We start from the raw sequence: 27,777 nt of genomic DNA on the forward strand, positions 1-27,777 counted from the left end.
ATTAGGCAACTGGAAAACAACGAGCAGGTAAAAGAGCAAGAATCAATAAAGCAAAGCCAAAAGATCAAGAAATTAGAAGAGAACATAAAATATCTCACTGACAAGGTGACAGACCTGGAAAATAGAGGAAGAAGAGATAATTTAAGAATAATTGGACTACCAGAAAATCCAGAAATAAAGAGCAAACTCGACATCTTAATACAAGATATAATCAAAGAAAATTGCCCAGAGATTCTAGAACAAGGGGGCAATACAGCCACTGAAAGAGCTCACAGAACACCCTCTACACTAAATCTCCAAAAGACAACTCCCAGGAATGTAATTGCCAAATTCCAAAGCTTTCAAGCAAAAGAAAAAATCCCACAAGAAGCCAGAAAAAGACAATTTAGATATAAAAGAATGGCAATCATGGTCTCACAAGACCTTGCAAGTTCCAATCTGAATGATCGTAAGGCATGGAACATGATCTTCAGAAAGGCAAGAGAGCTGGGTCTTCAACCAAGAATCAGCTATCCAGCAAAACTGACTATATACTTCCAAGGGAAGATTTCCAACTTTTTGCAAAGAAAAGACCAGAGCTCTGTGGAAAGTTCGATATCGAAAAACAAAGAGCATGGAATACCTGAAAAGGTAAATATGATGGAAAGGGAAAATGAGAAAATTGTTATCATTTCATTTATTCAAACTCTCTTCTATAAGGACTACATTTATATCAATCTATGTATACTAACATGTGGGGAAAATGTAATGTATAAATAGGGGGTAAAGAAAGACCAAATAGAATAATCTTTTTCACACAAAGATTCACATGGGAAGGGGAGGGGAAGAAAACTCCAATAAGAAGGAGAGGAAGAGAGTTTTTACTTAAACCTTACTCTCAGGGAAATCAACTCTGAGAGGGAAAAACATCCAGATTCATTGGGATCTTGAATTCTATCTTACCCAACAAGGGTAGGGAGAAGGGAAAACCAAGGTGGGTAAGGGGGGGATGGAAAACAAAATTGGAGGGAAGGAGAGGGGGGAGGGGGGAGGGTAAAAAAAGGGAGGGGCTAGAAAGGGAAACATATCAAGGGAGGGGACAAGGGGGACTGATTTAAAGTAAATCACTGGATTAAAAGGTTAGAGCTAAAGAAGAAAGGTTAGAATTACAGAAGGATATCAAAATGCCAGATAATTCACAAGACACAATCATAACTTTGAACGTGAATGGGATGAACTCACCCATAAAACGTAGACGAATTGCAGAATGTGTTAGAATCCAAAACCCTACCATATATTGTCTTCAAGAAACACACATGAGGTGGGTAGACATCCACAAGGTCAGAATTAAAGGATGGAGTAAGACCTTCTGGGCCTCAACTGATAGAAAGAAGGCAGGAGTTGCAATCATGATATCTGATAAAGCCAAAGCAAAAATAGACCTGATTTAAAGGGACAGGGAAGGTAATTATATTTTGTTAAAAAGGTGCTTTAGATAATGAGGAAATATCACTAATCAACATGTATGCACCAAATAATATAGCACCCAAATTTCTAATGGAGAAACAAGGAGAATTGAAGGAAGAAATAGACAGTAAAACCATATTAGTGGGAGACTTAAACCAACCATTATCAAATTTAGATGAATCAAATAAAAAAATAAATAAGAAAGAGGTAAAAGAAGTGAATGAAATCTTAGAAAAATTAGAATTAATAGACATATGGAGAAAAATAAATAGGGACAAAAAGGAATACACCTTCTTCTCAGCATCACATGGCATATTCACAAAAATTGACCATACACTAGGTCATAGAAACATGGCATACAAATGCAGAAAAGCAGAAATAATAAATTCAGCCTTTTCAGATCACAAGGCAATAAAAATAATGATCAGTAAAGGTACTTGGAAAACCAAATCAAAAATTAATTGGAAATTAAACAATATGATACTCCAAAATCGTTTAGTTAGAGAAGAAATCACAGAAACAATAATTTCATTGAGGAAAATGACAACGGCGAGACATCCTTTCAAACCTTTTGGGATGCAGCCAAAGCAGTAATCAGAGGTAAATTCATATCCCTAAGTGTATATATTAACAAACTAGGGAGAGCAGAAATCAATCAATTGTAAATGCAAATAAAAAAACTCAAAAACGATCAAATTAAAACCCCCCAGCAGAAAACCAAACTAAAAATCCTAAAAATTAAGGGAGAAATTAATAAAATCGATAGTGAAAGAACTATAAAGATTTAATAAATAAGACAAGAAGCTGGTCCTTTGAAAAAACAAACAAAATAGACAAAGTACTGGTCAATCTAATTAAAAAAAAGAAGGAAGAATAGCAAATTAATAGCATCAAAGATGAAAAGGGGGACATCACCTCCAATGAAGAGGAAGTCAAGGCAATCATTAAAAATTACTTTGCCCAATTATATGGCAATAAATACAGCAATCTAGGCGATATGGATGAATATATACAAAAATACAAACTGCCTAGTCTAACAGAAGAAGAAATAGAATCCTTAAATAATCCCATATCAGAAAATGAAATTCAACAGGCCATCAAATAACTCCCTAAGAAAAAAAATCCCCAGGGCCCAATGGATTCATAAGTGAATTCTATCAAACATTCAGAGAACAGTTAATCCCAATACTATACAAACTATTTGACATAATAAGCAAAGAGGGAATTCTATCAAACTCCTTTTATGACACAAACATGGTACTGATTTCAAAACAAGGCAGATCAAAACAGAGAAAGAAAACTATAGACCAATCTCCCTAATGAATATAGATGTAAAAATCTTAAATAGGATACTAGCAAAAAGACTCCAGCAAGTGATCAGAAGGGCCATCCACCATGATCAAGTAGGATTTATACCAGAGATGCAGGGCTGGTTCAACATTAGGAAAACCATCCACATAATTGACCATATCAAGAAGCCAACCAACAAAAATCACATGATTATTTCAATAGATGCAGAAAAAGCCTTAGATAAAATACAACATCCATTCCTGTTGAAAACACTAGAAAGCATAGGAATAGGAGGGTCATTCCTAAGAATAATAAACAGTATATATCTAAAACCATCAGCCAATATCATCTGCAATGGGGATAAACTAAATGCATTCCCAATAAGATCAGGAGTGAAACAAGGATGCCCATTATCACCTCTACTATTTGACATTGTACTAGAAACACTAGCAGTAGCAATTAGAGAAGAAAAAGAAATTGAAGGCATCAAAATAGGCAAGGAGGAGACTAAGCTATCACTCTTTGCACATGACATGATGGTCTACTTGAAGAATCCTAGAGATTCAACCAAAAAGCTAATTGAAATAATCAACAACTTTAGGAAAGTTGCAGGATACAAAATAAACCCACATAAGTCATCACCATTTCTATACTTCTCCAACATAGTTCAGCAGCAAAAACTAGAAAGAGAAATCCCATTCAAAATCACCTTAGACAAAATAAAATACCTAGGAATCTATCTCCCGAGACAAACACAGGAACTATATGAACACAACTACAAAATACTCTCTACAGAAATAAAACTAGACTTGAGCAATTGGAAAAACATTAACTGCTCATGGTTAGGATGAGCCAATATAGTAAAAATGACCATCCTACCCAAACTTATCTATTTATTGCCATACCCATAGAACTTCCAAAAAATTTCTTTACTGATTTAGAAAAAACCATAACTAAGTTCATTTGGAATAACAAAGAATCAAGGATATCCAGGGAAATAATGAAAAAACAAATAAAAAGGAAAGGGGTCTTGCATTCCCAGATCTCAAGCTATATTACAAAGCAGAAGTCATCAAAACAATTTGGTACTGGATAAGAGACAGAAAGGAGGATCAGTGCAATAGACTTGGGGCATGTGACCTCAGTAATCAATATATGATAAACCCAAAGATCCCAGCTTTTGGGTCAAAAATCCACTATTCGATAAAAACTGCTGGGAAAACTGGAAGACAGTATGGGAGAGATTAGGATTAGATCAACACCTCACACCCTACACCAAGATAAATTCAAAATGGGTGAATGACTTGAACATAAAGAAGGAAACTATAAGTAAATTAGGTAAACACAGAATAGTATGCATGTCAGACCTTTGGGAAAGGAAAGACTTTAAAACCAAGCAAGACATAGAGTCACAAAATGTAAAATAAATAATTTCGACTACATCAAATTAAAAAGCTTTTGTACAAACAAAACCAATATAACTAAAAACAGAAGGAAAGCAACAAATTGGGAGGCAATCTTCATAGAAACCTCTGACAAAGGTTTAATTACTCAAATTTACAAAGAGCTAAATCAATTGTACAAAAAAATCAAGACATTCTCCAATTGATAAATGGGCAAGTGACATGAACAGCCAGTTCTCAGCCAAAGAAATCAAAACTATTAATAAGCACATGAAAAAGTGCTCTTCATCTCTTATAATCAGAGAGATGCAAATCAAAACAACTCTGAGGTATCACCTCACACCTAGCAGATTGGCTAACATAACAGCAAAGGAAAGTAATGAATGCTGGAGGGGATGTGGCAAAGTAGGGACATTGATTCATTGCTCGTGGAGTTGTGAACTGATCCAACCATTCTGGAGGGCAATTTGGAACTATGCCGAAAGGGCGATAAAAGACTGTCTTCCCTTTGATCCAGCCATAGCACTGCTGGCTTTGAACCCCAAAGAGATAAGGAAAAAGACTTGTACAAGAATATTCATAGCTGCAGTCTTTGTGGTGGCCAAAAATTGGAAAATGAGGGGATGCCCTTCAATTGAGAAATGGCTGAACAAATTGTGGTATATGTCGGTGACGGAATACTATTTTGCTAAAAGGAATAATAAAGTGGAGGAATTCCAGGGAGACTGGAGCAACCTCCAGGAATTGATGCAGAGCGAAAGTAGCAGAACCAGGAAAACATTGTACACAGAGACTAATACACTGTGGTACAATCAAAGGTAATGAACTACTCCACTAGGGACATTGCAATGTCTCTGAACAATCTGCAGGGATCTTAAAATCACTATCCACAAGCAGAGGATAAACTGTGGGAGTAAAAACACGGATGAAAAGCAAGTGCTTGACTACAGGTGCTGAGAAGAAATGACTGAGGAGAGAATCTAAATGAACACTCTAGTGCAAATACCAACAACATGGAAATGGGTTCAAAACAAGAACACATGTGAAACCCAGTGGAATTGTGTGCCAGCTATTGGAGAAGTGGTGGGAGAGGGGCGGGGAAAGGAAAAGATAATGATCATTGTTTCCAATGAATAATGTTTGTAAATAACCAAATAAAATAATGTTTAAAAAGTCAAAAAAAAAAGAAGGAAAGCAGAAATCTGGTGGAGTGGGAGGAATTTTCCAAGTATCTTTGATAAAGATATTACTTTCCAAATATATAGAGAGCTCTACAAAATTTATAAATATAAAAGTCATTTTCCAATTGATAAATGGTTAAAGGTTATGAACAGGCTGTTTTCAGGTGAAGAAATGAAAGCCATCTATTGTATGAAAAATGCTTTAAATCACTCATGATTAGAGAAATTCTAGTTAAAAAAATCTTGAGGTACCATCTCATACATATGATTGGCTAATATGACAGGAATAGAAAATGATAAATGTTGAAGGTAATGTGAAAAAATTGGAACATGAAAATACTGTTGGTGGAATTGCTATCTGATCCAATCATTCTGGAGAACAATTTAGAACTATGCTCGAAGGACCCTAAAACTGTACATACCCTTTGATCCATCAATGTCATTACTAGGTCTCAATCCCAAAAAGATTTTTAAAAAGGAGGAGAAAGACCTATTTGTACAAAATTGTTTATTGCAGCTCTTCTTTGAGTAGCAAAGAATTGCAAATTGGGGGTTGTCCCTAATTTGGGGGAATGACTTGGCGGAAATTGTCATATATGTTAGTGATGTAATACTATTATGCTATAAAAAAAAGAAAAGCAGGATGATTTCAGAAAAATCCGAAGAGACTTACAGGAACTAATGCAAAGTGAAGCAAACAGAACCAGAACAACATTGTACCAATGACAGCCATATTTTTTGATGAACAATTATGGATGACCTAGTTATTCTCAGCAATACAGTAATCCAAGACAATTACAGAGACTCCTGATGAAAAATGCTATCTTCCCCCCAGAAAAAGGAATTGATGGAGTGTGACTGGAGTTTGAAACATACTATCTTTCTTTTTTTTTAAAAATTGAAATATTTTCCACAAAATTACTGATATGGAAAAAAGTTTTGTATGACTGAAAATGTAAAATCTAAATCAGATTACATTTCAGGTAGAAGGGAGAGCAGGAAAGGAAAGAAGCTGGGGTAAGAAAAAGAGAGAGAATTTAGAGTTCAAAACTTTTAAAAACTTAATGTTAAAATTATTTTTATGTGTAATGAGGGAAAAATTAAATATTTTTAAAAAATAATTCTCCCTTAATGTATCACATGGTAATTGATCTGATTTTTTTCCTTACTCTTTGTTATTATGACTTTTGTATTCAGGCCAAGCATCATTGTTAAATTGTTTTTTAAGTAGAGGGAATCAAAGGTTGATTAAGACCAATTCTCTGTTACTGTTTTGCAATTTGCCTAGTAGTTCTGGCTATAAAGAAATTTCTTCCCTGAAAAAAAAAAAAGTAAAAATCGGGTATTTTAATTTTGTGTCCTTTACAAAAAAGAAATTAAGTTTACATGAAGCAGTTTATCTTTCTCATTCCTGAATCATTCTCTCATCAACAGCTTTATTAGATGAATAAAATATTAGTGTTGAGACAGTATCTACCTTGTCCATTCTCAGACAATATTGATTGATGAGTGATTAAGTTATGATCATTATCATGATCACCATCAAGTTTCCATTGTTTCTCAGGAGTTCTAATCTTTGTATATTTTATTTCAAAGTATTTATTAAACATTTACATAACAAAAACAAAGAATACACTCAGAACATTAATTAGGCAAGCTATTCACCATAATAGAGCTGATATATCTTAATTTTTACTTCTAGAATTCCTTTAACTTTCATTATTTTGTTCACATGTACCTCAACAGTCTCTCTGTTTGAAATCTATTATGTTTCTTCTGATTTCTTTGTAACAATCACATGGGGGAAAGGGTTGCAGTGAAGTAAACTGCTGTTTAAACTTATCCAACCCTGGTCCAGGCTTTTGTTTGGGACCATTTGACCAGGCTTGCTTTCAGGCATTTTGCCTGATAAAAACAGTGGAGAAGGTATTACCCTACTTTGCATAATTCAATAAAAGGGTACCAAGGACTTCCTTTCAGTCCCATGCCAGATCAGAAAATGAATTCACTTTATTCTGTTACAAATAAGAAAAGTAGTCAAGCACTAGTGATTTCATTTCTCGTGGTCAGGGCTTTGTGTTTACAAATAGATCAGTCCCAATTTTAATTTAGTATATAATATAGTAATAAAAATACATGTCTTAGGAATGTTTTATATGGATACACAAATTTATTGTTAAAATAAGTGACAATAGAACTCACTTATAGATTTTATTGCATATTGAAATCCACGAGTAATATTTTTTCTATTTTCATTCCTTGCTTCTTACAAATCATGTAATTACTTTTTGGAATTATATTTAATTATTTTATCTATATTATATGATAGCACATTACATGATTTTTAATTAACATTTTAAAAACTTTTTTAGCTCCCTGTGGAAGTCGTTCAACGGGTTCTGAAGGCACTGTTTTGTCACCAAACTATCCCAAAAACTACAGTGTGGGACACAATTGTGTTTATTCTATAGCAGTTCCCAAGGAATTTGGTAAGTAATATTAAATTTATCATATATTATCTTTAGCTGGTCATGCTTTTTTTTGCTACATGCTATTTCAAAGTATATGTGTATTTTTATTATTGAAATATTTTTGGTCAATAAAATACTTGGTAATTTTTAGCTAGATTGGTAATAGTAAAGTTTTGAGGTCATCAATTTGATTTGAATTTACAGACAAGTAAACAGGTGAACAACAATACAAAAATGAAAACAGGATTGTTTTTAATTTTAAAATTATATTCTATTAAATTATCTTTCAAGTATCTTAAACATGGGTTTGCACATGAAAAATTTCCAAAATATAAAGAAAAATAAGATCAGCAAACTGGTAAATAATGCATATGGTTGAAGATAGTGTTGTGGCAACAGTTGCAAAATAAGATACAGAATATTTGGACCCTGTCCTTGGCTCACATTCTATTAAGGATACCCACAAGTCAATGACATTCTTTTCAAACATCTATGGCAGAAGAGGTTAGAAAGACAGCAAAGGACATTTTTGTTCTTGCCACTGACCGTCTGTGCAGCCTTGACATTAAAAAGACAGCATCCTTTGCTGAATCCCTTTGATTGAAAGTCTCTGATGTCAGTTCACTGCCTTTTCAAAGGTTGTGGAATTGAGGACCAGCTGGATGCAAACCACTTTAAGTTAGGTTCTGACTCCTTGTGAAAAGGGGAGTGAGTTTTAGTGAACAGTGTTTTATGAGAGGGAGCATACAAACTCATGGAACTGAAGGAATGATTCAGCATTAAAGTATAAGGTGACATTAGAAAGGGTAGAAACATGGATTTATGCTGATTGCCTAGATCTGGTTGACTGGATTCTTAGCAGAAGGGCTCTGGCACAACTTGATTGCTAGATTACATCTTGAAAAAACATAATTTTGTGGCTAATTTAAAATATGCTGATGCTTCCAGTCCAATTCCTCACAAGTGAATGAGGTTCTCTATAGGTTCGTTTTTTCTACTCCATCAGTATATCAAGAGCCCCAGAATTTTGTGTGAAATGACCTACTTGTAGGTCAAAGATTGATCTTTAACTTATGGTATTTTCTATACAAACTTTGAAGAGATGAAGGGTGCCACAAGTGTCAATTTTCCATGGCATGATCTTTTCTTTATTTTTATTGTTTTTTTAATAAAATTTCTCCATGTTAATGTGATGAGTCAATATTCAGTATTAAGTAAATAGAATGATAATTGATCAGAAAACAAAACAACAAAATTATTTTTCCCTTTTCATATAAGGGAACCTACCCACACATTAGTATTTAAATTATATTGTGTGCATAATTTAAATTATTTTTTAATGATCACATTTTTGTTGAGTGCTCAAACTCTGCCAGGGATATAGGAACAGAGTATGGGAGGGACTATAGAGAACTTGTGATTTCATTAGTCTGGGGAGCTTTCAGGGAGGGTCTTATCTATCCAAATAAATAAGTACTTTCTCTGCAATTTACTATCTCAGATAGTGGTATTAGTAACCTGGAATATGTTGAAGTTAAATGGCTTGCCTAACATCAAACACTTAAGTTTTTATTTTTATTTCCTTTCTATTATTTCAAGACTTCCTGAGTCCAAGGCCAGTTCTTTTTTCACTGCAGCAAGCTGCCTCTTCTGCCTCCTGGCAGAGGCCTTAGCAGTACCTTACGGGGAATGCCTGGTCTTCTACTCTAGATGAGGACTATAAGAAATGCATGGCTTTTCACTCTTCTTTAGGTGCCTTGCCTTTAATTTTAGTATAAAGTTGAACCATAAACATGGTAAAGGTAGATAGTGAAATGTATCCTTCTGTCTATAAACATAAAGACATAGTGTACATGAACACACATTATATATATATATATGTATGTATATATAAATATAGATATGTCATACAAATATAAGCACATATATGCACTTCATATGATGCTATTCTCAGATTTGTTGATCCACCTTTGATCCCCCAGTCTTTCATTTACAATTACCTACTGAATGTCTCAAACTGTATGTTACAGATATCTTCCGTTCAGCATGTCAAAAATAGAATTCATTACTTTTTTCCAAAAAGACTCTCCTCTTTCCAATTTCCTTATTAATATTGAAGAAACTGCCATAGCCCCAATCACTCCGGCTCATGAATTGGATTTCATATTCAATTCCTCACTGTCATCATCATAGACAACTAGGTTGCACAGGGAATATGGCACTGGGGTTGGAGTCAAGAAAACCCAAGTTCAAAACTGGATTCAGACATGTACAAACTATATGACTTCAGACAAGTCACTTAACCTTTATCTGCCTAAGTTTTTGCAGCTATAAAAGGAGGATAATAACAAAAATTTATATTTGCAAATTTTCACAAGGATCAACTGATGTGATATCTATAAAAAACTTACATTTCCTGGAACATAGTAGGTATTATGCTTGTTTTCTTCCTTCCTCCACATTCAATCAGAGAGCTACATCCTATCAATTTCATCTTCACAACAACTCTTGTACCCACTTTTCCCCTCTGACACTACCACCACAATGATAGATGTCACCTTGTGACTGGACTATTTAAATATCCTATTAGTTAATATCTTTGTCTCAAGATTCTACCCACTCCAGTTCATTATCCACTCAACTGTCCAATTGATTCTGAAGGCGTATTATGACTAGGTCATCCTCATACTCACTAAACTTCTGTGGTAACCTCCAGAATCAAATGTAAAATTCTCTATTTGGCTTTCAAAGTTCTTTATGACCTGCTACCTTTGTACCTTTCCAGTTTTCTAACACCCTACTCAATTCTCCATTCCAGTTACATTGGCCTGCCTCCTTGTTGTTTCTCACCCCAAACGCTGAATCTCTAGATCCTGCATTTTCCCTGACTAATTATATGTCTGTAATTATTTCTTCCTTTCCCTTTGACTCCTGGGTCCCTTGTTTCCTTCAAGTCTCAATTAAAATTCCACCTTCAACAGGAAGCCATTCCCACTCATCCCCTTCAATTCTAATACCTTTTCTCTTTTGATTAGTTCCATTTTATTCTGAATATTTTGCTTTTACATAGTTTTTTTGCTATTAGTTTGTTAATTTAACTAATGGTTTAAATCAATAGTTTGTCTCCGCTATTAGACTGTGGGACCACTGACAGCAGACAATTATCTTTTGTCTTCTTTTGTGTCCTTAGTGCTTAGCACAGACCCTGACATACAGGTTATTCAACTGATTTGACATATATATATATATTGACAATATATATATTTTTATATATATATTGGTTAGATAATGCCTTTTGTATGTACACCCAGTTCTGACTCAGTCAGAATACCAGGTCACACTATGAAATGTGGATCAGGACCCTTCCTTATAAATGCCAAATAGTATAGGATAATATACTATTAGGACCTCTAAAATATAGTCCCAGCATTTAGTTAGTCCTTGATTATAGTACTCTATTGAGTAGATTATTTAATATTTCTTAATGTCTTTAGTGAATCCCCCCTCCCTCCAAAAAATAGGTACTACCACAAAAAATGGAGCCATTGCTATAGTTTCCAATACCAAAAAGATGGATCAGATCTTGTAATAGTGAACCTAAGCAGACAGAAGAACTATGATTATACTCAGGTAGACATTTTTAGTATTTTTAAGAAATATATTACCTCTAGTCATATTCATTTAGGCAATAAAAAAACTAAACAAGAAAGTAGTTTGTATGGATTTGAGTATTAAAAGTTGCCAATATGTTATTTATTTATTTGTTTTGTACCTGTGAACTACTGGAATGGACATTTCCTTCATCTAGATACATGGTCAATAATGTTATCTTAGTGAATTGCCTGTATTATTTGCTCATGGTCACATAGCTATTATGTACTTGAGGGGCTGTTATTCCTGTTTAACACTTAAGTCAACCCCGAATCCTTTATGTCATACTTCCTTTCCATAAATTATAACAATATTTTTCAATATTATTTTAAATTTATCTTCAAATAATATGGTTAGAACAATAAAATATTGGAGTTGGTATATACAATTTTGTGACTCTGGGTATAATTGGAGTTAGAAGACACCTTAAAAGTCTTCTCATTCACTATCTAACTATGCACAAAAATTTTTGTTATACCCTTTCTGTTAAGTAGATACATAGCATATATTTATATTTGAAAGTCTTCAAAATCATTAAATTTTCACTTTTAGGAAGATCTTTATATTAAGCTGAAAATATCCTATCTTTAAAACTCATACCCATTTTCCAAGTTATTCCTCTGAAGTTATACTATATAAATCAAACCCTAGTCCACAAGAGAGCCTTTCAAATGTTTTCACTTATGTAGTCTAAGGTACCAATCTTCTAATTTATTATACTTAAAAATCAAAAGTTATTTAAGACATTCACATATATTGTCAGTCAATAAGCATTTATTACACACTTATTACAAATAAGACAGTGTTAAGCACTAGTACATAGTAATTTTAGAAACATATGTTTACTAAACAACTGGGTAAAACATTAATTGCTCATGAATAGGTCAAGCTAATGTAATAAAAATAAGAATTATACCTAAATTATACTTATTTAGTGCCATACCAATAAAACTACACAAGAATATTTCATAGACATATAAAAAATAATAAAATTAATCTCAAAGAACAAAGGGACAAGAATATCAAGGGAATTAATAGGAAAAATGATGGAAGATGGCTTAGCTGTAACAGATTTCAAACTGTATTATGAAAAGGCAACCATCAAAACAAACTGGTACCTTTGAAGAAACAGAGTAGTAGATTGATACAATATGTTAGACACTGAAGATGTGTGAGTAAAATGTCCATAGTAGCCTAATATTTGACAAAATCAAAGATCTATGCTTTTTGAAGAATTCATTATTCAGTAAAAACTGTTGGGAAAATAGCATAGAAGAAACTAGTCAAAGATCAACATCTTATGTAATATACCAAGCTAAGGTCCAAATAAGACAGAATGAGAATTATGAGGTGTAAAATAGATAACTTCAGCTATGTTAAATTAAAAAATTTTGCTCAAACAAAATTAATACATTCATGAGTAGAAGGGAAACAACAAACTAGAGGGAAAAATTATAGCAAGTATGTCTGACAAAGGCCTTATTTCTCAAATATATAGAGAACTGATTTAAATGTATAAAAATACAAAGCATTCCCCAATTTATATGGAGTCAAAATTTATGAGCAGATAACTCTCTTATTAAGAAATTAAAATTATCTTTAGTCATAAGAAAAAGTACTCCAAATCAGTACTAGTTAACAAAATGCAAATTAAAACAACTCTGATATCCCAACTCACAACTGTAAGTTTGGCTTATGTGACAAAACACAAAAATGATAAATGTAAGAGATGTTGAAAAATTGGGGCCTTAATACATTGATGTTAGAGCTATGAACTGATACAACCATTCTGGAATGCAATTTGGAACCATGTTCAAAAGATCATCAAACTATGTGTATTATTTGACTCAGCAATACCACTACTAGGTCTATGTCCCAAAGAGGTAAAATATTAGGGGAAAAGAACTATTTGCACAAAAAAAAATATTTATAGCAGCTCTTTTTGTTATGGCAAAAAATGGAGACAAAAGGGATGCCCATCAATTGGGATATGACTAAACAAATGGTTAATGATTATAACGAAATACTGTTATATACATAAGAAATAACCAACAACAGCAAAAAAATGGAAAATGAGGGGGTGCCCTTCATTTGGGGAATGGCTGAACAAATTGTGGTATCTGTTGGTGATGGAATACTATTGTGCTGAAAGGAATAATGAACTGGAGGAATTCCATGTGAACTGAAATGACCTCCAGGAATTGATGCAGAGTAAAAGGAGCAGAACCAGGAGAACCTTATAAACAGAGATGGATAATACATTTTGGCACAATCAAATGTAATGGACTTCTCTACTGGCAGCAATACAATGACCCAGGACAATCCTGAGGGACTTATGAGAAAGAATGCTATCCACATCCAAAGAAAGAATTGTGGAAGTAGACATAGAAGAAAAACAACTCCTTGACCATATGGGTCAATGGAAATATGATTGGCGATGTAAACTCTAAGCGATCACCCTAATGCAAATATTAATAATATGAAAATAGGTCTTGATCAATTACACATGTAAAACCCAGTGGAATTGCTCATTAGCTATGGTAGGGGGTGGGCAAAGGGGAGGAAAAGAGCATTAATCATGTAACCATGGAAAAATATTCTTAATTAATTAAAAATTTTCAAATTATTAAAAAGAACCAACAAGATGATCACAAAATACCTAGAAAAACTAATATGAAGTGATGCAAAATGAAGTGAGCAGAATCAGGAAAATGTTGTAAACAGTGACAGCAATAAAGTACAAGGATCAATTGTGATCAACTTAACAAAAAATCATCTATGCAAAGATTTAGGAAAACTCAAAGGGACTCAGGATGAAAAAGTCTTTACACTGCTATAGAAAGAACTGATGAGGTCTGAATGCAGATTGAAACATGCTATTCTTCACTTTATTTCCTCCATTTTTCTCTAGTGTAAGTGATATGTGTCTTCTTTCCCAACATGATGAACATGGAAGTATGCATTATATGATAAACTGTCTTCTTGAGGCAGAGGGAGCAGTGGCAAGGAAAGAAAGAATACGTATCTCAAATTGTCAAAAAACAATTATGGAAAATTGTGGCAACATAATCAGGAAGAAAATTTAAAAATTAAAAAAATTTGTTGATTGATTTTGCTTTAACCACATCTCATAAAGATACATCGTAGTCTTAAGGGAAGTTTGAATATAGATTTAATTGAAAGGGAATTTTCTAAGAAAGACTTAGACATAGCACAAACTGATTTACTAATATTTTATATTATGGATTCATGTCAAATATTACTGCAAGAAAAGAATGGGTCATTTTAGCTTAAGGTATATTTTCTTTTAAAATGTATATAATTGAGCAACTATTGTATTTGATTCACTTTCAATTTATGGTGTAATAAATTACTTACTTGTTCAACTAATGAAAACCTTTAAGGTGCAGAATATTTGAGAAGGAATATTTCCTTTATGATATGCTCCTCAAATGGACCTTTGTCATTTTTTTCCCTGAAGCAGAAGTGAGTACAACATATTGCATATACTGTCAGAAATGGTTGTTATCATGTTTACTTTTGCTGATTTTATCTTTTTTTTGCTCTCTCTTAAGAAATGGTTGGCTAAGAAGAGAGGATATATTTTTTAATTATGGTGATGAGAAAACAAAAGATATATATCTATACATTTTTTAAACCATTACCTTCCATTTTAGAATCAATACTGGGTATTGGTACTAAGGCAATGGAGGTGAAGTAACTTGCCCTGGGTCACATAGCTAGGAAGTTTCTGAGTCCAGATTTGAACCCAGGACCTCCTGTCTCTGGTCTGGCTTTCAATCCACTGAACCATCTAGCTGCCTTTATACATAATTTTTCAAAAACAACTTAAATCATCAAAATAACATATCTTCTTTATCTTGAAAATTTCCTCATTAATTTGGTGAATCATTTAGTGGCAATTACAATGGCCAATTAAATCTGATTCTGTAAGTTAAATTAGAAGTTCATGGTGGGCACAAGGAAAGAAAAGAAAAAAAAAACATTAGATTCATGTGTGCATAATTTAACCATGTCACATATACATTCTGAAATATGTGAATGTTTTCTAGTTGAGCATACAGATAATTTGATCAAACTCTAATTTATCATTGGCATTCATATACAATGTATAACTTTTTCTCCTGGGTGTAAAAGTATGGTTAAAATTATTAGTATTTATTTGCTAATTTATTTTATCCTTTATATGTCTTTTGGAATTATTGAGCTACACTTACTTGTGGCACCATATGACCACTCACATTAGATTAATAAAATGTGATATTTTAACATACTTAATTTAGTATTTCATTTTAACAATTTTTGTTTGTGAATAACTGTTTACTTAATTTTCATTAATTTATTCTACAAAATGGTGGTAAAAAAGTCTTCTTGAAATGACTATTTTACTTGATTAATAAATAATGTTATTGGCATTCTATTATTCTTGATGGATAATTTTTAGTAATGAATGAAGCTCTTGGTCAATAAGCTAATGATTGAATATTTTATGCCTGTAATTCATGACACTCTAATTTATGACACATTCATATAAACGAAACCAGTTTTACTTTCTATCTAAAGAATATACATGCCTGGTTCTGGCACATAAAATTTGAATCTATTTAGATACCATATTTATATAACTTATTCAATCAACAGCAACTTTAAAAAAAGTTTCCTTGCAAGTACTAATTCTTTTTGTAGCCATCAGTAGAAATTGCTTCTTAAATTTTGGTAATATAAAGATAAATATCTTTGCCATTCCTAACAAGATTACTGGAATCAGTGAAGTCTAATCATTATGGAGATATATAATTAAAGTTTTGATATAGTGGCCTCTACATTGTATCATTAGAATTTGAAGCCAAGATATTGACATCTTTTTTGATTTGGAAAAGTGGAAAAGCCGCTCTCCTAGATTTAATCTACTTTGTTTTCATGACATGTGAAATGATTATCTACCAGTTTCTTAGAAAATAATTATAACATTTTCTGTTAGTGGGTTGGCGGAATTTTCTAAAATACTATGCAATGTATATGTATTATTATATATCGAGTGCATATATTCATTTATTTTGTTATAGGTACAAATGTTTCTGTAATACACCATTAAATACTATCTCTTTTGCATAATTCACAATGAAATTATATCGAATGGTTTTTTAAAGGAATAATTCTGGAAAATGAATTGAAAGGAAAATTAGGGCAATTATTTTCCTTCTTTTATCAATTTGGTTGAATAACATATATATGTATTTAATTACATGTCTCTGATGTACCTTATTTAGACATTCTTGGCTTTTACTTTGAGAAATACATATTGCTTTCAGGAATAATACATATAATTACTGGTATTTATGTACTAATTTGAGGTTTTCAAAGTTCTATACATTTTACTTTATATAGCTTTATATAGTTATAGTATCGGATAAAGTTATTCAATTAATAAGGCAAGTACATATCTGAATAAGCAGAGTATCAGTATTTCAGATGAAAGCAGTCATAGAGTAGATATTACAATAGCAAATGGAAGATTTTATCCTACCAGAGGGCATTAAAAGTGGTAATGCTCAAGAGGAGTACAGTGATGAAAATTTATTAAGCATTAATGAAACCAAGTTGTTGGGAAACTACTTTCACAGAACCACCAGTTCTCAGAATTGGAAAGGAGTTACATAGGGCATCTAATCCAATATATATATTTCAAAAAGAGGGCTCTTTTCAACTTGCCTGACTAGTGGGCATCTGGCCTTTGCTTAAATACCTCTAGCAAAATGAAATCTAGCACTTAGGGAGCACATTGAACTATTTTATCCCACTAATTGTTATGAAATTTTCTTTATATTGAGCTGAAGTTTTCCTCTTTGCACTTTCTATTCCTAGTTCTTCCCTCTAGAGCCAAGTAAAATAAATCCCTTATCCAACCTGACACTCACCAGGCATTTGAAAGAAGCTATCTTCCTTCTCTTCACTTCCTTTCTCTCCCAATTCCCCAATGTATCTTTTCTCCTCTAAGAATTTCTTCCAATTAATTTTCATATGGCATGATCATTGAGGCCCATGGCAATCCTGAAAACTTTTACAATTTTTTATGTTTCACCCAGAATTAACATAATAATATAGATATTCTCTAATCAGGAAATGAACAAATGATATTATCATTTACCTAATCCTTGAAACAATACCAAAAAAAAGTCTCATTAACTCTTTTGGCTACCTAGTCACACTGAAATCCAGTAAAAAGATTAATCTTTTTTTTTTCAAGTAAATTGATAATCTTTCCTCAGTCCTATTTATGATATTGACATTTTTAAAGTGAGTAAAATGTATATTTATCTATATTCACTTTCATATTTAAAACTTTCTGGCATGTTTATTTCTTTTTGGACCCTGATCCTACCATTCAAAGTAGATAAGTATCCTATCTATATCAATATTTATGCATTTTAAAAAAATTTTCAACACTATGCAGGATCAAGCAAATATCCTTGCGGTCACTCCAATAAAAGACCATATCCAAAGTTGACGTCAAACAATTAATGCTAAGAACTAACAAATATTACCTTAAAACATTTTAATTAATTCTCTGGAAAAAGGAAAGGAAAGACCTTAGGAGAAAGCAGAGGAATTAAGTAAAGCCGGGCAAGAAGGAAGTGCTAGTCACAAGACCCAACTGCCACTCCCAGTTGCCCTTCCCCCACCAACTGTCAGTCTTGACCATTTCTTCTCTCTTGATATTTCCACTGTTGCTTGTTCCAACACAGTGGCAGAAAGTTCAGAACTTATTTCAAGTTTCTTTTCCACAATCATCCCCTTTTTTTTTGTTGTGACCTTCCCAAGGTCAGTTATTTATAATATAGTTACCAAATTACTAAATCTACTCTAAGAAATTCTTAGCAGAAAAGTTTGGGTAAGGTTAGTTTTGGGTTTTACAATAAATTCAGTACAATAAATGTTAGCAGCAGATATTGGGACAAATGAATTCTACCATTATTACTATAACATAAGCAAGAAAGACAGTCCCTGCCTTCAGTGAACTTTTATTCTAATAGTGGAAGAAGACATATTTGGTAAAAGGCTGGGGATATAAGAAACACAAAAATCCTTTGTAACTCATTAAGATTTCATCATTCTCATTTTTTTCCTGGGCCCACTGTCCATAGACATAAACCCCCCAAAAATATGGACAGATGGTCAGGCCTAGGTTATTGAGTCAGAGGAAAGTTTGTAAATTCTATGTTCTTTAAAGTCTGTGTCGTCAGACATATAAATATGACTCAATACTTATGCCAAATGTTGCTGATTCTGGATTATTAAATCCTTCATTTGAGGAAGTACTTCAATGTAGGAAATATGGATTTAATTTTTAATGATGACAGGATTCAAAAAGCATTTATTATCTATAAGTTCTGTGAAAGACATTAATGTCCACATATCAAATATATAGATAGATAATATAGAAACATTTATACATATGTGTATAAAAAGATCTTTTTAAATGTGTATAAAAACATTTTCTCTGATGTGTTTGCAATCTAAAAGGGAAGATAAACTCATTGAATTATAGATTTGGATTTAGAAAACACCCTGAAAGTAATTTAATCCAACTTGCTTATTTTATACTTGCAGGCATTTAGATCTATAGACAAGAATAAGGAACCAAGGATTGAATGCGGGTTCTTGGACTCCAAATCCAGCACCTGTTCTGTTGAAAAAAATACATTAAAGACTATGATTGAATGACCAGTCCAAAAGGGTCAAAAGAGAGACCTAGGGGGAAAGTAATATAAGAAAATAAAGGAGAAAATGATTAATTTCCCATGAGGTAAACTTGGAGTGATGTTTTAATCATAGTGACTTTTCTCCAAGGCTCTTTGTCTTAACTTGCCTCTTCCAGTTCAAGTCACCGTTATACTTCCAGTGAAGGCCAGAAAACTTCCTTCCTTTCCTTCTTTTAGAATGTAAGCATTTCAGAAAAAGATGGCATTCTTGAACCATTAACCATCCCACATATACAATTTTTATTTGTATCCTCACCACTTAGTACAGTGTTGGGCACTCAATCCACATGTAAAGATTAAAATTTAGGGGAGATGGGGAGACTGAGGTAGGTAAAAATTAGTTTCTCTCTGCAAGGAATATATATTTTTTAGAGGTTTATTAAAGTTAAAGATTAAGAATATACAAGTAAGAAACATGTGCCTAGGCCAGAGGCCTAGACAAAATAACCTCACTACATGGAAGAGACGCCTCTGCTCCAAAAACGGAAGTCCAAAAAAGGCGAGCCCTTCAAAAGCCTTTGCTTAAGATTTATCTTCTCGATCTCGGCCCAGGTGAGATTAAAAGGCATTCTGGGGAAGTGGAGCAAAGGCTCATGGGGATTGTAGTCCTGTATTCGAGTCTATTTTTTACATCCCCCCGTGTGATCATTTGTGGAAAAATTAATTTTTCCCCAAAAGGATCATAAAAACATAATAAACTTAAAAGATTACAATAGTGTGAGGATAAGAGAAAAAAGAATAAAACCAATAATTTCTGAACACATTGACAAAAAGCCGTTAGGGGGCAGTCCCCTTTGGCATAAAAGTATACATACAAATAAATGTTCAATCAACCACACCCAAAGTTCAATTTTGTGCAACTTGTGGTCTGGAGGCTTCTTCATGGTGGCTTCTCCAACAGTTCAGTTTCTGAATTCAGGGAAGTAGCATCTTCTTTACCTAAAATTCTTCTCAAAAAGAATTTAAACTTTGCAATTTGAATAATGATATTTTTTACATTCCCCTGTGTTGTGGGTGATTGAAAGATTCAGAATCAGTTAGGGATGCATGGCTGAGGTATGAGGTATATGAATCAATTGGCAAGAGATATTAAAAAGACACCAGAAAATCCAAAAGAAAAGAAAAATTTCTGGATGAAAATATAGACTATCAAAGTCTTATGTGTAAAAATTCCAAGTAGAAGAAAAATAAATCTATAACAGGTCTTTCAATCAGGGCCCAATCAAAATGATCTAAGTAATGATGCATTTACCCAGTCAGTGCCAGGACTACAGAAAGGTACCACACTATGAGAGGCAGAAAAGGGGACCAGATTATAGAAGCCAAGTAGGAGCCAAGGTTTTGGGGATACTCATCTTTGAGTATCTTCAGAGTGAGTGTAGATACAAGGAAAGCCTATGTCTTAACACATGTTAAACATAGTAACCTTGAGTCTTCACACTAGGTTCAAGACCTTTGTATTGGCTTAGAAGTGCATCAATCCATCCTAGATAGGCCTTTCTTTGGCCCTATGAAATGGCTCTTTTGTGTATATCTTGTCCTAGAATCAGACAGAATCATTAAGCAAAGTCCCATAATTTATTTAAATAATTAGTGGCATCATTTTTATAGTCACAAGCTTTCTAGGGCATGCATTAGCAAATGTATTTCAAACTTGTAGCACTGAAAAGTCAAAAAGTTAAAGAAAATCTTAATACTGGTGACATGTGCTTCAAATATAAAAAGGAGAGAAAAAATAATTAAAAAACTGAAAAAGTATATTGCACATGCAAGAAAAATATAATAATAAAAGAGCTTTAAAAAATTCAAAAATATAGCTTATAACCATTGACACTCTGTGTCAGTTAAGAAAATATAAAATACAAGGCTTTCTCACCAAAAAATGAGATCCATTTCCTCTTTGTATCTGGCCATGATCACTGTGAGTAGAAGGCAAATGAATTGAACAAGGTTAACAATTTTTTCATCTTTAAAAATACAGTAGTACAAATATGTAGTTACCAAAATCCCCAAAATTCTCAATAGCCCAATTAATTACAATAGCAAACAAACACACTTTGATGTTTCACATAAGTTGCTGTATGACATTTTTAAAACCTATGAATTGATGGACATTTGTCACAATTTTTACAAACAGAGCAATCCTTCAACCTTGGTATTTAAACATATTTTAAAACAAAGTAAAACTCATCTTGGGTTTAGAACATAATCAAGAAATCTATATATCATCCTGGTAGAAGTAAAGTAGTGAGCTGAAGAGCATAAATAAAGGGGTGCTCCTTGTTCTTGGAGGCTTTTCCCAAGGGTACAAATGCCCTGAAATTAACTGCCCAACTTCCATTCACATGTGGGAAGGTTGGGGGTTATAAAATACATTTCACTTCAGCTACTAGAATGGGCCTTACCTCGTGGTAGGGGCAGGCAAAAATAACCAGATTGTTAAAAAAAATTCCAAAATCATATTTAAAAAACCCTTAAAATCAAATCATTTGAGGTATTTAGCACATTAAATTTTCAAAGGTTGTTAATACAATTATAACCAGTTCTGAAGTCCATCTATCCTCAGCAAAATAAAAAAAGGCTGTTTTTTCATATATGGGCTTATTCACAATAATATTTGTTCAACACAGTTATAGGGGAAAAACAACAGAATTTTAAAACTCAGTACATTCAAAATAAATTCAATCAACCTTCAGTTCACAGAATAATATTCAATCCAATAATATATGAACTTAAAATCACAAAGTTAAACCTTAAACAAAAAATGCAATAGAATACAGAGATTTTTTAATAAACCATTGGAGTCTGAAATGCCTTAGAGCCTTTAGTCTCTTCAAAGTTCCTTGGGTTGTTTTTTCTTGTTTGTTTGTTTTTAATTATCCATTTAAATGTCTATTGTCCGAAGGTAGAGTAGTAAAGGCTAGGCTACGGGGTTCAAGGGATCCCTCCAGGGCCCCATAGCTGGGAAGCATCGGAGGCCAGATTTTAACTAGAGACCTCCCGTCTCTGGGCCTGGCTTCCAGTTCGCTGGGCCACCCATTTTCCTCCCCAAAGTTAAAGTTGAATCTTTGGGCTGAGTCTGCTCCCAGACAGGCAGGTAAAATCAATGAAATTGCCAGAAGAGTCAAAAATCCTTTTAAACAGCCCATTGCTTTTTAGGTTTCTGTTTGAAAAGATCTGTTTCTGATCTCTAGTCTTTTCTGTCTTTCCCCTCTCTGATCCCGCAGTGGCCAATACCCCAGCCACGTGGAGGCTTAGCCTAAGGGAAAATTGCCGGGTCTCCTTTCTCTCTGGTCTCTCCCCTCCACCCACGTGGCCAATACAGTTACCAGCTGGTCGCAATGAGTCCTCAGCAATCTGCTCCAAGGATCTGGGTGATGAGCCGGCTGGGTCGGGCTCCTGGGTCTGGGGCACAGAAATAGGCAGGCAGCGGGCCGGTGAGAGGCCAGGAGCAGGAGCGGCTGCGGGGGTGGGCAAGGCTGGGACCAGGTACCAGGTGAGGATGATCAGGGCTGCAGGCTGCAGGCAGGAAGCGGCGGGGCCGCTTTCTAGGTACTAGCTATTAAAACTGAATTTAAGATCAGAAAAGAAATCAGAAGACTGAAAGTTCTTTTTCCCGTAGTGGTTAGCCAAACTGTAAAGATTAAAATTTAGGGGAGATGGGGAGACTGAGGTAGGTAAAAATTAGTTTCTCTCTGCAAGGAATATATATTTTTTAGAGGTTTATTAAAGTTAAAGATTAAGAATATACAAGTAAGAAACATGTGCCTAGGCCAGAGGCCTAGACAAAATAACCTCACATCATGGAAGAGACGCCTCTGCTCCAAAAACGGAAGTCCAAAAAAGGCGAGCCCTTCAAAAGCCTTTGCTTAAATATCTTCTCGATCTCGGCCCAGGTGAGATTAAAAGGCATTCTGGGGAAGTGGAGCAAAGGCTCATGGGGATTGTAGTCCTGTATTCGAGTCTATTTTTTACACACATATCCAGTCAATTGTCAAGTTCAGTCATTTTTATATTCAAACACATTTCATATGCAACCTCTTCTCTGCAATCACAGAGCCATAACCCTGATAGAGGCTCTCATCACTATCACATTATCCTTCTAACTGCTCTCTCTGGCTTAAGGATCACTACTACAATCTAAAATCTCCTTTCAACTGGCAAATTGATTTTCCTAAAGTAATGGTGGTTCTTCTTCACCAAATCACTCTCTTTCCCTCATCCCTCACACCACTGCCTACTTAGAAGCACATATAAACTGATGTTTTGTGTATGAAACTTTTATAACAATACATTCCTAATTTTTCTATTATTTTACACTTTACTCCTCTCCATATATTCTATAATGTGGTGACAATGCTCCCCTTGCTGTTCCTCTCACATCATATTCAGTCTTCTGATTCTGGTATATTTTTTTCTCTCATTAATACTTAGCTTCCCTAGTTTCCTTCCTTCAAGATCCAATTCAATCTCAGTATCTGCAGAAGACTTTTTCTGATTTATCTTTCCCCAATTCCCTTTCAGCAAGATTACCTGCCATTTATTATATATATATCTTGTTGTTTTGTAGATTTTCTCCTCCATTAGAGCAGGGAACATATATTTACTTTTCTTTGCATTCTCACTATTTGGCACAATGTCAGAAGAATAGTAATCACTTGATAAATTCTTACTAACTAATTGACTTTGTGTAAGGGAATTTGGGAAGCCATGGATGAGGTGCCAACCATGTTGGAACTTGGGAACAATAATAACATCTAATGAAGTTGAAAAAAGGCTATCCCTCAAACTATGTGCCAACTGTGTTTAAATAGTTAATACTTCACAAATCCACTATTTCATTAGATTTGAGCTCCCTTTCAACCTATACAGTTTACAATCCTGCAAAAGTGGTTTAGAGTCAAGGAGAAATAATTGTCCAAAGAAACAGAACTTGAGAAGAAGCTGGAAGGCTCTACATGTCTCTTTAGCAAACAAATAAAAAGACGGCAGAGTCTAGACAGTTGTAAGATGAAAACTCAGCTTCAACTGACATGTTAGGCAGTCGACTAAGAAGACTGTGATACCTAACTGAAACTGTGGCTATGGAATAGGAAAAGTATGCACAAATGAGTGAACTCTGGAAGAAGGGAGTTCCTGATTGATGCACCAGAGCATAGGGGTAAGGCTGTTGAAAGTGATAACTTTATTTGGGACCATACAGTATAGAACAAAAAGACCTAACACCCTGGAGAAAGTGCAGAAAATAACAAGAGCAAAAACAGTAAAAACAATCCTGAGACATTATCCCTCCCATACAGGGAGAAAAATCTGACATGCACAAAATTGACAATTTAGAAATAGACCACTAAAAATTTAAAAATTAGTATAAAAGAGAAAATATCAAACATAGCTTCTTTGAAAATAAAGGAGATGAGATTTCAAATTCAGAAGACAATGAAATTAAGGCATTCACTTCTAAATTCTAAACAAAAATGCAAAATTGACCTAAGCACATAAAAAGTACTTGGAAGAAGTAAAAAAAAAAAACTTTAAAAGCCAAATAAGAGAGATTGAGGAAAAATTAGAAAAAATAACAAGAAAATTATGAAAGAAAGGAAAACATATTGTAAAAAGAAATCAAAAAACTCAATAAAGAAAATAATTAATTTAAAATTATAATTCAGTAAGAGAAAGCTGATAAATTCATAAGATAAATTCATAAATAATAAAACAAATTTAAAAAATAAAAATTTTAAGATATGAAACATCACAAAAACAACTGACCTGGAAAACAGATTGAAAAGAGACAATATAAGAATTCTTGAACCATCTCAAAATTATGACAAAAAAGAGTTTAAACACTATCCTTCAATAAATTATTCAAGAGAATTTCTCTCTGAAGTCTTGGAACCAGAAGATAAGATAGAACTTGAAAGAATACCTGTAAGAGATCCCAGAAGAAAATGCACAGAAACACTAATAGTTAAGTATATCTTTTTACCCAGTTTTACCACTATTAGGTTTATTTTCTAAGGTAATCAGGGAAAAATAAAACACCCCTTATGTTCTAAAATACTTTTGGAAGATCGTTTTGTGATGACAAAGAACAGGAAACTATAATGTTAACTATAAAGTTCTCAATTGGAGAACTGCCAAACAAGTTATAGTATGAGATTATAACAGATCAATATGATGCCATAAATGCCCAACAGAATGATCATTTGAGAAAAAAACCCAGACCTCTTATGAAGTGATGAAAATTTAATTGATTCAAACTAGGAAAATGTGGTACACAGTAAGAACAATAATGTATAATGATCAACTGTGAATGATTGAACTATTACCAGCGAGGCAAGAATTCAAGACAAAACCTAGGGACTAAGGACAAAATGGTATTGTGATATTGAAATCACTTTAAAAGACTGATATATATTAATTTAAGGTCGCCAAGGAATTCAGCTATGTAATTCCTAAATGAAACACTCAAGTCTGCTGCCAACTTGTTTTATGGTGTTTTAATTACAAACAGGAGGAAGAAAGTATTAGAGGGAGAGAGAGAAAAGGAAAGGGGAGAGAAGGAAAGAAGGTTTAAATACCCACTCTGCTCAGGCTGAGCCAAAGTGGGCCCAAGGCCTTGGATAGCCAAGGCAAGGAAAGAGATCAGTCCTTATCACTCACATAACCAAACTGAAGAAAAACAGTCTGTGCGCTCCTCCAACTCCAAGCACCAGCCTCCAACTGACTCTCTCCCTCCTCACAGGAAGTCCTGAGAACTCCTGAGGCTGTTCTCTACCTCACTTCCTTCATCTCACATGTGTCAATGGGTGCTCTAACTTGACCTAGGACTGGCCAGAGGTCTGTCCTTTTTTTTGCACATGTCTGTTGAAGGCCATATTCTCAAATAATTAAATCTTGAGTTTTGCTGCAGCCCTTCCTAATCGTGTTACACTGAGTAGGGTGGAGATTGTAGTTTTCAAGACCTGATTCTGTTATTCCAAGTATCTCTATTGTTATTGATCAAGAAATAGCTAAATCTCATTTTCTAAAGAATGGTCTGAATAGGGTGGAATATTTTTGAAATTCACAGTATATCCACTGCCATAAAAGGAACAGATGAAATCCAAATGAAGATTGAAACCTACCATTTTTCACTCCATGGATTTGTCTCTAGTCTAAGCAATATTTTTCTTGTTTCACTATATGACAAACAAGAAATATGTATTACATGAGATTATATGTAAAACCTATATCACATTATCTTCCTTCTTGGGAAAGAGGAAGGGTTGAGAGGAAGTGTAAAAAAAAATGATACAGGTTTTTTTAATAGCTAATGTGAGAATTTGTTAATCTTGGATAATATCACATGCATTATAATTTAGAACATATTTATACCTAATCATGTGTATATAATTATCATATTACATATTATATTTTTTCTCAATGGTAACAAAAAATTCTGTGTCTTTTAAGGACCATGAAGGGTCATCACAATATGTCTTTCCGAAAAGTTAAATATAAAGACGGAAGTGATAGAATAATATGCTACTTAGTTGCTGCTTAATAATATTGTCCTTTCTATAGGAGAAACACCTTTATGACTCTTCCATTAATGGTAAAGTACACAAAATCCATATTCTGAGTTGTGTTGTATAAGGACCCCTGTGTCTACATTTAGAGAAGCTGAGTTCAAATATATCAGGGGTGATTCATCATCCATATGGCATTAGAAAAAGTCAGTTCACCTCCCTGGGACTGATTTTACTCATCCATGAAAAAGAAAATTTTAGAACAAATCAGTGGTATCAAATTTAAATACAGGTAATAGACAATTACTAAACAATATGTAAGATTCTCTGTGAACTGTACCTTTCCTTGGGAAATCACACATTAATATTGTATTCTATTCTATTTTTATTTATTTTGTTAAATATTTATCACCTCCACATTTATCTGGTTTGCCCGTTGATTCCTCTGAACTAGATGACATTGAGTCCCTTACAACTCTAAAGGACATTTTATTGTTGTTCAGTAATTTAAATCATGTCCAAAACTTCATGATTCTATTTGAGCTTTTCTTGGCAAAGATACAAGAATGGTTTACCATTTCCATCTCCAGATCATTTTGCAGATGAGGAAACTGAAACAGTGATAAGTCACTTGCCCAGGGTCATGGACCTGTTCTGTTTCTAAGGTCAGATTTGAAGTCAGGTCTTTCTGACTCCCAGCCTAGAACTTTATCTATGGTACAATCAGCTGCCCAAAGGACATTAAGGATACTATAAATCAAAGTTCATAGTTTATATTTAAACAATGCTCTAAAATTGCCTTTTTTATACACTGTATATATCAAGTCCGTACATTTTATTTACATTTTTTTCATTATAAGATCAGATTACATTTTTGTCTTTCTTCATATCCACCACTCAACAGAGTCTAACATAATTGTTTTTTCTAAACATGATGCTTACCAAGTGACCAATCAGAGGACATATTAGTGAAGGAACTGAATGATTTAAGTACTGAAATACTCATTGGACCCATCAAAAGAAAATGGCTACTTAGAAAGATG

General features: G+C 33.6%; 1 protein-coding gene across 7 annotated transcripts in view; it reads left to right on the plus strand.

The window, feature by feature from the left end:
- Window positions 1-27,777, plus strand: part of CSMD3 (CUB and Sushi multiple domains 3) — a 1,668,414-nt gene that overhangs the window by 1,307,211 nt on the left and 333,426 nt on the right. For all 7 annotated transcript variants that reach the window (XM_016431868.2, XM_056823169.1, XM_056823168.1 and 4 more), the window contains one exon: window positions 7,693-7,809. In XM_016431868.2, coding sequence (XP_016287354.2) covers window positions 7,693-7,809 — 117 coding nt within the window. The remainder of the gene's footprint in view (window positions 1-7,692; window positions 7,810-27,777) is intronic.

Source organism: Monodelphis domestica, chromosome 3 (assembly GCF_027887165.1).
Source record: "Monodelphis domestica isolate mMonDom1 chromosome 3, mMonDom1.pri, whole genome shotgun sequence".
NCBI classification, from domain to species: domain Eukaryota; kingdom Metazoa; phylum Chordata; class Mammalia; order Didelphimorphia; family Didelphidae; genus Monodelphis; species Monodelphis domestica.